The sequence below is a fragment of the Panulirus ornatus genome, chromosome 10 (genome assembly GCF_036320965.1).
Source record: "Panulirus ornatus isolate Po-2019 chromosome 10, ASM3632096v1, whole genome shotgun sequence".
In the NCBI taxonomy this organism is placed as follows: domain Eukaryota; kingdom Metazoa; phylum Arthropoda; class Malacostraca; order Decapoda; family Palinuridae; genus Panulirus; species Panulirus ornatus.
Genome location: NC_092233.1, coordinates 25892741 through 25906680, shown reverse-complemented (window position 1 = coordinate 25906680; position 13940 = coordinate 25892741). Strand labels below are relative to the sequence as shown.

The 13940-nt window shown below is 44.9% G+C and overlaps 1 protein-coding gene across 1 annotated transcript in view; it reads left to right on the top strand.

Annotated features, from left to right (window-relative positions):
* Positions 1-13940, top strand: part of LOC139750830 (neuroparsin-A-like) — a 37862-nt gene that overhangs the window by 7531 nt on the left and 16391 nt on the right. The window contains exon 2 of the mRNA XM_071665604.1: positions 6128-6224. Coding sequence (XP_071521705.1) covers positions 6157-6224 — 68 coding nt within the window. The 5' untranslated portion in view covers positions 6128-6156. The remainder of the gene's footprint in view (positions 1-6127; positions 6225-13940) is intronic.

The window sequence follows — 13940 nt, the reverse complement described above, 5'->3', positions numbered from 1 at the left end:
TCGCATCTCCTCCTCACTCAACGGCCTCCTGAGACCTCTGTTGTCTACCATCATTCTTTGCACGTCCAATCCATTTCAGGTCTGCTTTTCTCAGTCGCACTGCCACGGGTGGCTGTTCACGTCTGGTTCTTATTTCCTGTTCCTTTAAGTGGTTTGTCGGCGGCCATGTTTTTTCCAACATACATCATGACTGGCAGCACTACCGCATTATATATTATTATCTTAACTTTCAAATTCGCCTCTTGTCTGGCTCGTAAGTTCCCTGTCAGCCGCTCACGTGCCTTGAGAGCGCCACTCCTCCTCTTAGCGTCCTCATTATGTCTCATCTCATATATCTACACGCCCTAGATCGACGAAAACTCTCCACTAAATTCAATTCTGTCTTCTCATGACCTTGTCTGGTGGAAGGACGTCCTCCTTATTTCTCCTAATCATTATTCCAATGTTTTATGTTACTGTTTCCATTTTCTTGGCCATTCCAACCAACCATCACCCACATACCCGCCAGTAATACCACATCATCAGCAAATTCAAGATCCGCTTCAGAGCTTCCACTTCCGACCAGTTTCATGAAACATTATCCGCCTCAGTGTGTTGCCGACGTGAATACTGAGGAAAGTTGGTAGTACTCGATCCAGTTCCACTCCGCTCTCAGATATGCACCAGACGCTTCGCTTCTCTTCGAACTTCCACCAAACAACTTCTCGAAACATTCCTTGAAGTACTCCTGTTTCCCCTTCCTCATTCATTGAGAACTCTGTCCTCGTCATTGTGTCACCTTCACCTCCGAAGCTTTTCTGACATGTTACTTATCTCTGCTTTCTTTTCTTCTTACTGCTCCTTCTTAGTCATTCTCGTTCTGCCTCCGCTTTCAACGTAGTCCTTGCGTAATTGTTTCTCTATGTACTTAGGTCACGCATCAATTCCGAGTTGTTATTTTTTTAGCTTTTTTTCTATCCTTTCCTCTTGTTTCTCAGCTAAACCATGACTTGCTTCCGATTGTCCTGAAGCACGAGGTATCGTGTGCTGCTTCCATTTTTCCCGAGCTTACTAAGCTGTAAACCTTCACATCCATATCCTCTCTTCCTAACTCTTCTTCAGACGTCCTCCAATATTCTCCTCTACCATCCGGCTCTCTAACTTTTCTACTTCGAATATTCCAATTGTTCTGTTTCAGAACTTGTCCCACCACCTTCACGCTTATCCCTGATGATACTAGCCAATGATCTCTAGGTTCTCGACACTCCAATGTACATTCGTATCAAGTACAGATCTCTTCCATTTCTGCTTATCTGTTAAAGAAATCTATAAAAAATTCTGGTACATTCCATGATACATGGTATTTTAGATTTGTGGTCAGATGTAATACAGTCTGTTACTAATTCAATTCTTTCTCATAATACTAACAAACGTCTCCCATCATTATCAACTTCCTCAGGCTCACACACAGTAACGCTGCAGTTTTTCTCATGCTTCCATATCTCTGCAATTACGTCTCCCATACGGATTAACATGTCATACTTCACCATTCGCAGTACACATCTAATGTATTCACAGAATTCGTTCTTCCTTGCCTCCTCGCTCACTTCTGCAGGCGCACATGCTTGCAATATACCGACATCTGGGCGTCTACTTTCAACATGCAGTTAATTTTTCTTTCGTCTATACATTCATAGGACTATTACACTCAGCTTTCCTGTTCAGAGATCTTGCTACTCCATTCTCGTGGTGTCCCCACTTTATTCCAGCCGCTCCTCAAGTACCTCATTATATTCTGAGCCAGCAATCTGTCATTCCCTGTCCTACACACAGTCTTTGCATCTGAGGAACTGATTCCCTACCTGTCCTCTATGTTGAGCGGTGGCCTACTCCTCTCCTCTCCAGCAACGATTATCCTATCATGGCCCCGTCGCATTTCTTATTGGGAAGCCAGGATCATAACCGCCCGTGGGACCCCACTCCTCTGGGTCACTCCAGCCGCGGTGACCAGAATGTCATCATCTTGACCTTTTTGGCACTTTATCTCTCGTAAGACTGACCTTGTGGCACTTCATTTCTCGAAACACTAGCCACTCTCGATGGATCATTTTCCAATTTCCCCCATTCAGTCGCAAGGTATCCCTTCTTTTTAGGGAACCCAAAACCTAAGCGAACCCTCCCAACTTTAGCCGGTAGGGTGAAGTAAATACGGCTGCGTTGTATGTTCATGAAAACGGGATGTGTAAAAGTAAATGCTGGAGGCCAACGAAAAGAGGACTTTGAGGACAGTAGTGACGTCTTGAAGGGAAATGTTTTGTCACCTTTATTATTAATGTTTAGAAGGACTTACGTCAGTCTGGAAACACTTGGTGAGAGGAGATGGAACTGGAGAGGAGGGAAGCAAGCAAACACCCAAACGGCTCAGGTTGGATCTGTCGCTATAACCAGATAACAAGCAGACCTGAGCAAACTTCGAAATGGACTGTCCACGAAGGTACGAGTCATTGTTATGATGATCAGTATTACCAGGTCTGAGGGGACGAGAAATGAGATGACTGAACGACCGAAGCTGGTGATGAATGAGGAAAAGAACCCATATTTCTGATATCTATGAATAGACAAGTAATGGTCCGGGGGGGGGGGGAGGCATTTATGAACGTCTACCAGCAGCCATCAGTGTTATAGGTTCTCTCATAACCATTCACATAGACTTTGTAAGTACTAGAACAATACGGATGTACCCAACGTTGTTGGTCTGATCAACACGTATACACGACCATGGATCATATTATGATAATGAAAGCATATCCAGGTAAATCCACAGTCCTAAGATCTGGTGTTAAGGTAAAGTTTGGAATCCAATAGCAAGATCGACTACGCAGTAAAACCACAAGAGGAATAAGCATGGTTCCCTGTATGGAGGAATTTATGAAGGTGGTGACGGCTGGAACATATGCCCCTGGCGGAACCAAATGGGATAATAAGAAAGAATGTGGCAGGACAACCAGCTGGGACCAGAGGAGGAAGATCGCGTCTAACGTGGTTAAGAACAATGAGAGAGGAGATTTGAGAGTTAGGCCTGGACAAAAAGAGAGAGAGACAGGGAGAGAAAGAGAGGGAGACTGAGGGAAATAGAGAGAGCGGGACACAAATGGAAGGAGAGAGAATATAACACGACAAAGAAAGTTTCCTCTGGTTCAACCTCCATACTCGATACTGACAAATCACAATCATTGGAGAGAGATCTGAACCTTTACTTCCTTATTTCAACTCCCAGGGAAGCATTTAGCGAGTCTGCCACGAAGGGCAGCCAATCCATCCTAGCTCAGTATCTATACAGACGATCGCGTTTTCCTAAGTTTTCTCAGTATCTCAACTGCTTCATGTTTCTCCCCATCTCGAGGACTTCCTCCCAAGACTAGTTCCTTCGTGCGCCCATCTTGGTAAAGCACTTTAAGCATGCTTTCCAGATGTTCAAATGGTCCTAACTGTGAGGCTTCTGTTGTGTCCGACAGTGATGCCAGTTCCCAGTTTCTACACTGGCCACTTGTTCTTTTCTTACTCAATTTCTACGTGTTGTGTGATCTCTGTCGTCCAAACGGGAATCATTTCTACTCCCTGAGTCCTACCTTCGACATTGTTGGTTAACGTCCTGTCCAATGTTTCTTTTTCTTATTATCATAGGTGATAAAAACGCCCCAAAAGGTCTTTTTTGCCTCTCGTTGAATGCGAATTTTTTAGGAGTAGGTACAGAGCACATACACTTTGAAGCTTTTTATTACTCTTACCATTGTCTTAGTGTTGCTTTACTGAAAATACATAACCTAATACATCCGATCTTAACATTTCATAGCATTGTATCCTATGTTCCTCCGCTTTGCATCTTCCGTCTTAGTAGCAACAAACATCTGGCTAACTTGCTTCAAAAGATCATCCTAACAATTAATTGTTTATTTCTAATCCCCTCCTATTGTCAGGTGTGGATCCCTCCCTGCTGTGTGCTGTGGGTCCCCTCCAGTTATAATCTGTGGATCCCTTCATGCTGTGTGCTATGAGTCCCCTCCTGTTATAGGATGTGGATCTCTTCCTGCTGTGGGTCCCCTCCTGTTGTAAGCCGTGGGTCTCGTCCTGCTGTGTGCTGTGGGTCCCCTCCTGTTGTAAGCTTTGGATCCCGTCCTGCTGTGTGTTGTGGGTCCCCTCCTCTTGTAAGCTGTGGATCCCGTCCTGCTGTGGGTCCCCATCTCTCGTGCGTGCTGTGGGTCCTCTCCTCTCGTGCGTGCTGTGGGTCCTCTCTTCTCGTGCGTTCTGTGGGTCCCCACCTCTCGTGTGCATGTGCTGTGGGTCCTCTCCTCTCGTGTGTGCTGTGGGTCCCCTCCTCTTGTAAGCTGTGGATCCCGTCCTGCTGTGTGCTGTGGGTACCCACCTCTCGTTCGCATGTGCTGTGGATCCTCTCCTCTCGTGCGTGCTCTGAGTCCCCTCCTCTCGTGCGTGCTGTGGGTCCTCTCCTCTCGTGGCTGCTGTGAGTCCTCTCCTCTCGTGCGTGCTGTGGGTCCCCTCCTCTCGTGCGTACTGTGGGTCCTCTCCTCTCGTGCGTGCTGCGGGTCCACACCTCTCGTGCGTGCTGTGGGTCCCCTCCTCTCGTGCGTGCTGTGGGTCCCCTCCTCTCGTGCGTACTGTGGGTCCTCTCCTCTCGTGCGTGCTGTGGGTCCCCTCCTCTCGTGCGTGCTGTGGGTCCCCTCCTCTCGTGCGTACTGTGGGTCCTCTCCTCTCGTGCGTGCTGCGGGTCCACACCTCTCGTGCGTGCTGTGGGTCCCCTCCTCTCGTGCGTACTGTGGGTCCTCTCCTCTCGTGCGTGCTGCGGGTCCACACCTCTCGTGCGTGCTGTGGGTCCTCTCCTCTCGTGCGTACTGTGGGTCCCCTCCTCTCGTGCGTACTGTGGGTCCTCTCCTCTCGTGCGTGCTGCGGGTCCACACCTCTCGTGCGTACTGTGGGTCCCCTCCTCTCGTGCGTACTGTGGGTCCCCTCCTCTCGTGCGTACTGTGGGTCCTCTCCTCTCGTGCGTGCTGCGGGTCCACACCTCTCGTGCGTACTGTGGGTCCCCTCCTCTCGTGCGTACTGTGGGTCCCCTCCTCTCGTGCGTACTGTGGGTCCTCTCCTCTCGTGCGTACTGTGGGTCCCCTCCTCTCGTGCGTACTGTGGGTCCTCTCCTCTCGTGCGTGCTGCGGGTCCACACCTCTCGTGCGTACTGTGGGTCCCCTCCTCTCGTGCGTACTGTGGGTCCTCTCCTCTCGTGCGTACTGTGGGTCCTCTCCTCTCGTGCGTGCTGCGGGTCCACACCTCTCGTGCGTACTGTGGGTCCCCTCCTCTCGTGCGTACTGTGGGTCCCCTCCTCTCGTGCGTACTGTGGGTCCTCTCCTCTCGTGCGTGCTGCGGGTCCACACCTCTCGTGCGTACTGTGGGTCCCCTCCTCTCGTGCGTACTGTGGGTCCCCTCCTCTCGTGCGTACTGTGGGTCCTCTCCTCTCGTGCGTGCTGCGGGTCCACACCTCTCGTGCGTACTGTGGGTCCCCTCCTCTCGTGCGTACTGTGGGTCCTCTCCTCTCGTGCGTACTGTGGGTCCTCTCCTCTCGTGCGTGCTGCGGGTCCACACCTCTCGTGCGTACTGTGGGTCCCCTCCTCTCGTGCGTACTGTGGGTCCCCTCCTCTCGTGCGTACTGTGGGTCCTCTCCTCTCGTGCGTGCTGCGGGTCCACACCTCTCGTGCGTACTGTGGGTCCCCTCCTCTCGTGCGTGCTGTGGGTCCTCTCCTGCTATGTGTGCAGAGTACCCCCCCCCAACCCCCTTGCACACCATAGCCGTGTCCCCTGGGCCGCGATCCTCCCATCTGTACCAATTGCAACCAATCTATTCCTCCAGACTGGAGGAGCCGCGTCCTTGAAACACTACACCTGAAGGTGGTCTGAGAGTCTTGCTGATCGCCGATAACTCTATTGGCCCCTTGATACCAGGCAAGGCCAGCGTCTGCTTTACTGCATGCGTCCTTCTCACGAAGGGGACTTCATGTGCATAATGTTTCTTTTTTTTTTTCCGGGATCGTCAAGTAACGCTTGATATCTTATCTTTTTTTTTTCTCTTCCTCTCTCACCACAGTCGGACAAACCACCACCATCACCACTACCATGAAGACTTCCTGCTCCAGCGGTGTCACCTTCTTCCTCGCCTCCTGCTCCCTCCTACTCCTCCTCCAGTAAGTACCACGGTTGTGACCATTATTTACCGCGTCATCCTTCGGTGTCATATGACTTCATCTTCCTTATCTTTTCCGTCTGTTATCTCCCTTATCTTTTCTGTCTCTTTATAGGACTCGCCTAATATCTGCAAGTATCTATGTATCTATGATAACCTCCAGGACGCCTCTCCTGATGAGGTCCTTATCTTCTTTTTTCCCACCATTTCACAAGAGCTCTGGCAGCTCCAAGGCTGCGCTACTTCCAGGAGCAGGGAAATGATGGGCTCCTTTGTAGTGAGATAGTTCTTCGAAGCATCTGTACTCCCAATCGTGAACAGGCGATATCACAGCCTCGCCAAAAGAGACTTCACACTCGCGGTGTAACCACAAGCAAGCGGATTGGGGTGACACGTGAAATAGAATTCTCTCTCTCTCTCTCTCTCTCTCTCTCTCTCTCTCTCTCTCTCTCTCTCTCTCTCTCTCTCTCTCTCTCTCCCGCGAAGCAATGTAGTCCCTCCCTGTAGCAGACGGGGAACGACCCCACTGGCTCACATTTTACCCCACCAATCAAAAACGGATTCTCTCGCAGAGATCCAAGAGCTTCGTTACACCTGAACTCCCTTCCCTGACACCTTGTAGTCTCTTACTTAGCTAGTGTCTCCTCTGCAGGAAGTCAGCCACTTGCTCTCTGATTACAATATGTGTGTTAAGGGGAGAGAGTTTTACACTCGTGTTTCTGTCTCTTAACCTTGTGTGTGTGTGTATATATATATATATATATATATATATATATATATATATATATATATATATATATATATATATATATATATATATATATATTTCCTTTCATACTATTCGCCATTTCCCGCGTCAGCGAGGTAGCGTTAAGAACAAAAGACTGGGTCTTTGAGGGAATATCCTCACCTGGCCCCCTTCTCTGTTCCTTTTGGAAGGAACATCGGCGATGGGGCTAACGGGGAGGTAACAACTAGTGGTGATGTGAAGAGATGGAGTGAGTATTTTGAAGGTTTGTTGAATGTGTTAGATGATAGAGTGGCAGATATAGGGTGTTTTGGTCGAGGTGGTGTGCGAAGTGAGAGGATCAGGGAGAATGATTTGGTAAACAGAGAAGAGGTAGTAAAAGCTTTGCGAAAGGTGAAAGCCTGCAAGGCGGCGGGTTTGGATGGTACTGCAGTGGAATTCATTAAAAAAAGGGGGTGACTGTGTTGTTGAGTGGTTGGTGAGGATATTCAATGTATCTATGGCTCATGGTGAAGTGCCTGAGGATTGGCGGAGTGCATGCATAGTGCCATTGTACAAAGGCAAAGGGGATACAGGTGAGTGTTCAAATTACAGAGCTATAAGTTTGCTGAGTGATCCTGGGAAATTATATGGGAGGATATTAATTGAGAAGGTGAAGGCATGTAAAGAGCATCAGATTGGGGAAGAGAAGTGTGGTTTCAGAAGTGGTACAGGATGTGTGGATCAGGTGTTTGCTTTGAAGAATATATGTGAGACATACTCAGAAAAACAAATGGATTTGTACGGAGCATTTATGGACCTGGAGAAGGCATATGATAGAGTTGATGGAGATGCTCTGTGGAAGGAATTAAGAATATATGGTGTGGGAGGCAAGTTGCTACAAGCAGTGAAAAGTTTTTATCGGGGATGTAAGGCATGTGTACGAGTAGGAAGAGAGGAAAGTGATTGCTTCTCAGTGAATGTTGGTTTGCGGCAGGGGTGCGTGATGTCTCCATGGTTGTTTAATTTGTTTATGGATGGGATTGTTAGGGAGGTGAATGCAAGAGTTTTGTTGAGAGGGGCAAGTATGTAGTCTGTTGTGGATGAGAGAGCTTGGGAAGTGAGTCAGTTGTTGTTCGCTGATGATACAAGGCTGGTGGCTGATTCAGGTGAGAAATTGCAAAAGCTGGTGACTGAGTTTGGTAAAGTGTGTGAAAGAAGAAAGCTGAGGGTAAATGTGAATAAGAGCAAGGTTACTAGGTACAGTAGTGTTGAGGGACAAGACAATTGGGAGGTAAGTTTGAATTAAGAAAAACTGGAGGAAGTGAAGTGCTTTAGATATCTGGAGTGGATTTGGCAGCGGATGGAACCATGGAAGCGGAAGTGTGTCACAGGGCGGGGGAGGGGGCGAAAGTTCTGGGAGCGATGGAAAATGTGTGGAAGGCGAGAACATTATCTCGGAAAGCAAAAATGGGTATGTTTGTAGGAACAGTGGTTCCAACAATGTTATATGGTTGCGAGGTGTGGGCTATAGATAGGGTTGTGCGGAGGAGGGTGGATGTGTCGGAAATGAGATGTTTGAGGACAATATGTGGTATGAGTTGGTTTGATCGAGTAAGTAATGAAAGGGTAAGAGATGCGTGGTAATAAAATGAGTGTGGTTGAGAGAGCAGAAGAGGGTGTTTTGAAATGGTGTGGTCACATGGAGAGAATGAGTGAGGAAAGACTGACAAAGAGGATATATGTGTCAGAGGTGAAGGGAACGAAGAGAAGTGGAAGACCAAATTGGAGGTGGAAGGATGGAGTGAAAAAGATTTTGAGCGATCGGGGCCTGAACATGCAGGGGGGTGAAAGGCGTGCAAGGAATAGAGTGCATTGGAACGATGTGGTATACCGGGGTCGACGTGCTGTAAATGGATTGAACCAGGGCATGTGAAGCGTCTGGGGTAAACCATGGAAAGTTTAGTGTGATCTGGATGTGGAAAGGGAGCTGTGGTTTCGGTGCATTATACATGACAGCTAGAGATTGAGTGTGAACGAATGTGGCCTTTGTTGTCATTTCTTGTATGGCGGGATGGCAACGGGAATGAATAAAGGCAGCAAGTATGAATTGTGTACATGTGTATATATGTATATGTCCGTATATATATATATATATATATATATATATATATATATATATATATATATATATATATATATATATATATATATTTTTTTTTTTTCATACTATTCGCCATTTCCCGCATTAGCGATATATATATATATATATATATATATATATATATATATATATATATATATATATATATATATATATATATATATATATGCTACCTCGCTATCGCGGGAAATGGCGAATAGTATGAAAAAAAAAAAAAATATATATATATATATATATATATATATATATATATATATATATATACATATATGGTTTCGGTGCGTTACACATGACAGCCAGCTAAAGACAGTGTGAACGAATGTGACCTTTGTTATCTTTTCCTAGCGCTACCTCGCGCGCGCGGGGGGAGGGGGGTGCTGTTTCACGTTTGGCGGGGTGGCGACAAGAATGGATGAAGGCAGCAAGTATGAATATGTACATGTGTACAAGTATAAATATGCATATGTCTGTGTATGTATATGTATGTATACGATGAAATGTATAGGTACGTACGTGTGCGTGTGTGGACGTGCATGCATATGCATGTGTATGTGGGTGGGTTGGGCCGTTCTTTACTTGCGCTATCTCGCTAACGCGGGAGACAGCGACTAAGTATAATAATAAAGATAATATATATATATATATATATATATATATATATATATATATATATATATATATATATATATATATACACCTGCTTAAGACAGGTACCCATTCATCGACCAACCCTGAGGAGGAGAATGAACGCCTGGGTTGGATGTGCACCGACTGCCCCGCCAAGGATTCGAATCCATGCTCTGTGTGTGTGTGTGTGTGTGTGTGTGTGTGTGTGTGTGTGTGTGTGTGTGTGTGTGTGTGTCTGTTTGTAATGCTTGGGGAGGGAGTTTTACCCATCTCCTGAACATTCTCCATCATACACTCTAAAAGTTCTGCATGTCTACATTATCTATAATCTTCAGGTATACTATTCCATTCATGCCCCACTTTTGAACTATAAAATTACTCCATCACATCTTTATAAAACGTTTCTTGCTTAATTCCATGTATGTACATCCAGTGGTTGTTCTACCCCTATATGTCTCGAAGAAGTAAATGTTCACTGTTATGATCTGGTTACCCCTCACCCTTCTGTTTTTCAAGCAAGTCGAATTAAAAAGCCTCTAGCCTTTTCCCCTTAACTCAACTCTCTTAATTTTGTTACTATATTCCTTTATGTGTGCGAAGCTATCTATCTTCAGATACCCTATCACAGTTGGTGCACAATACTCATGGGACCCCATCTTTTATCCTCGCACTTCCATCATATACGATTTTGAACTGTCCAATGCCATTTCCCTACACTTCATCCCGGCTCGACTGACATCACGTGCCCATGACTCTTGCATAAGAAATGCTTCCTCACGTCCCTCTTGACACCTGTTCTGCCCAGCTTCCATCTTAAGTCTTCTTGTTCCTGTGTCTCTCATGATTCTAGACAGAAGCTGTATGTCAACATGATGGTGGCCCATTGTGAATTCAATGGGCTATTAGGTCTCCTCTCGTGTTTCTTTCCCGTATGTGTGATTATTAGTTGTGTCTTACAGGGAGACAGATGTGTTGCCTCGTCTCTCAACTTTGCACTGTATATATGTACCATGTCTTTACTCCTATGTATGTGTGTGTGTGTGTGTGTGTGTGTGTGTGTGTGTGTTGTTGCTTACCGTCTTCCAGATGTCTGGTAAATTAGATGCTATACACAGTCAACTCTTGCCTTATCCCTGGAAGGCTCGATTCATTTGTAAGAAAAATATCCACAGTAAAACTGGATGCTGTCGTCCGGGAGGACGCAGCCGAAAGATTGAGTCCTGTGGTCCTTCAGGACGCAGCCGCAAGGCTGGATGTTGTGGTCCTATAGAGCAACAATCGCATGAATCTAGTGGATTTATAGAGTGGCAACGAAGGGGTCAAGTTTGAGTGAAATGACGGAAAAAGAAGAAATAATTTTGCTCCTGGGAGGAATAGTGTAAATGATTAGACTGGCTTTATCTACCGTACAGTCGCCTCCATCCAACCTTCAGGTACGACTCCAGTCAGTAGGTGCTAAATGCATCTAGACTTGGATTGCATGACATTTTTGAAACGTTTCCCACGGCAATCTCAGCGAATCCAATTCATGTTGGATAATATGATGCAGAATGGAGTTATTTTATGCCACCTATTTCTATGAAGTCTTGAAAAACCACTACTCCTGATGAGAGAACTCCGATTAGCTCATTACGACTCCCTAGGATAATCCATATGTAGCAAAGGTTTCCCTACGGTTAATTAACTGTTGCCTCTGAGGCTGTCTCACTCAGCCTACTTAAGAGCCACTTGTAATGTACATCATCAACAACACAAAAGGCCACAAAAGGTCCAGCAAAAGCCGTAGACAATAGCCCTAGAGACGATGTATGTATTCCCAAGGGTGTAATGAAATTTCAACATGCATGTAATGATGTTGCTCACACACCTTGCACTGTACCACAATATTTTCCGTGTCTTCACCACATATAGGCCACCAACCTGTGAAAACAAACAATTACTCTCGAACTAAGACCAAGATGGCCAGTACATGATTCTTAAAGGGGGCTTCTCGTGCTTTTTCACAGGAATTACATAACTCCCGGATCCCACAAAATCATTGTGTCATGAAGCCAGTTCATGCCTCCTCTCATCTGCAAAAGTCATCATCTCAACTAATGAATAAGCATTATTTTCTTGTACTAAAATCTTAATCACTACCAGTCTACTTTTCAAGAATCTGAATTTAACATGTCTCTAGTAATCCGTGAGCCATAGTACTTTCACTAAGTAATTAGAAACCTAATCACTGAATTCACTTGTAACATTTTGGGCATTTAGCTACCCCTTGGCAATACTTTTCCGTGGCCTGTATACCAATACATATCTATATCTAATCAATAACTGCCTACCTTCGCATACAAAGAAAAAACAAAAAACGGAATTACTTTTCTACTCAATATCCACAACAACGTTTTGGGATATCACAAATTTGTTACACAAATACTAGTGACACCTGACCCCACCAAAGTCATGGCGAGTGCTTCCTTGTCCAGCTGTGAATTCAGCCATCAAGAATTTCCTAAAGTCGAATACCACGGGATGCTCATAGCCTTTGTCCACACTGAAGGACACAGTTCACGTGCCATACGATACATCAACCGCAAAGATCAATAGTTTGGATGGACCACAATGTACGACCACTTTCGTACTTCACATCTACACTTGGCTGAGAAACATTTGTTGTCCAGCTTACCATGCAAGTTGCTCATCATTGTGAAGCAAACCGCACAAGAGTTCAGATGCTACAGACAAACATCATCTATCTTAATAACGTAATACAAGACTAATTTTGACAGATTTCTTGCAGTGCGAGACTATGCTAAGACTTTGTCCTATAAACGTTGTATACATCTTTAGATATTTTGTCCTAGATATTCTACTTCTTTACACTAACAGAACATCATTCGTTTCACTTCAACCTAACATCAGCCAATTTCTTCAACAGTGCAAGCGAAGTCTCGTCCACAAATATTTTTATCGCTAAACAAAATGCCGTCTAGATGGCAACAACAGAAATTCCAATTAACGTATTTTCATTGGTTCGCTGAAAAACTAACTGAAAATACATCACAGCTCAGTCTGCTACACGAAAAGAATCTTTTGTGGGCAATGATTGCTAATCCATTATTCCTATTTCTATGTTCAATTTTCTTGTAACTTGACACCATCCTGTCCTCAACTTATCCTTTTATAACACACCATATCTATTTTTACTATATTTCTGGTCTTTCACGGTTGTTACAGGTGAACCTAAGATATGTATAGTCCATTTTGTAATATCTTTATATACACAACATTAATAAATCTTAATAACCTAATCACGAGTCACAATCACATTAAGATGGTTTACTTTCACATCTACATCTCTCGTTCCTGAGTTGCCATTTCTGAACTTTGTCCAATAGCGAGAGCTTTCTGTAATGTGAAAATCTTCTCTGACAAACTAGCCCAACATAAAGGTTTCATCTATATCAAATATCCAAATCAGGTAGTGATCTGAGCAGCAACAATGATATGTTTTCATCTTCCCAGCTACATTACACAACCCATGACATCCCGTCCCATAAGGGTCGCTTCAGTTTAATAGACTATCGAGTTTGTTATTCACCTCTCATCAGATGTTAAATCTTTAGGTTTCTGTGGTCCAACATCTCTCAGGCGACTGTACCCAGTTGAACCCAAGTTAGCAAGCAGATTAACCTCTTTTTCTTCTCTTCTTAGTGGCATTATCAGGTAAAAGATAAGAAAAAAAAATCATACCCCTCAGAAATTGAAAAAGTCTAACTTTTTACATAGGTCCGAATTGAATTTGGTTATATATCGTCGCTAGATGTAGAAGTTACGTTATACCAGCTTCTGTTGTCACCGCAGTTACCTTAATATTGTTTGTTTTACACTGGAGGGAAGACAAACAATATATTTATTTTTACAGACAGTAACTAGCCTTAACATAATTATCATATCTCCGCGGTCTCCACCCTCATGGTGTTACTGTCTCATATTTCTTCGGTGTTTGCTTATTTCAGAATGTTCTGAAATTACTTCCTCCCTTTCCTTTCCTTCCCAAAGGATGACGTCGATATTCCTTAGTTTTTTGTTTTTGTTTTCCATTCAATAACGACAGGCATACACGCCTGTACTTAAAGGTGAAGAATTACGTACATGAAGCAATTTCAAATTTAGCCTACATGATCGTCACGCACAGCATCTCATTCATG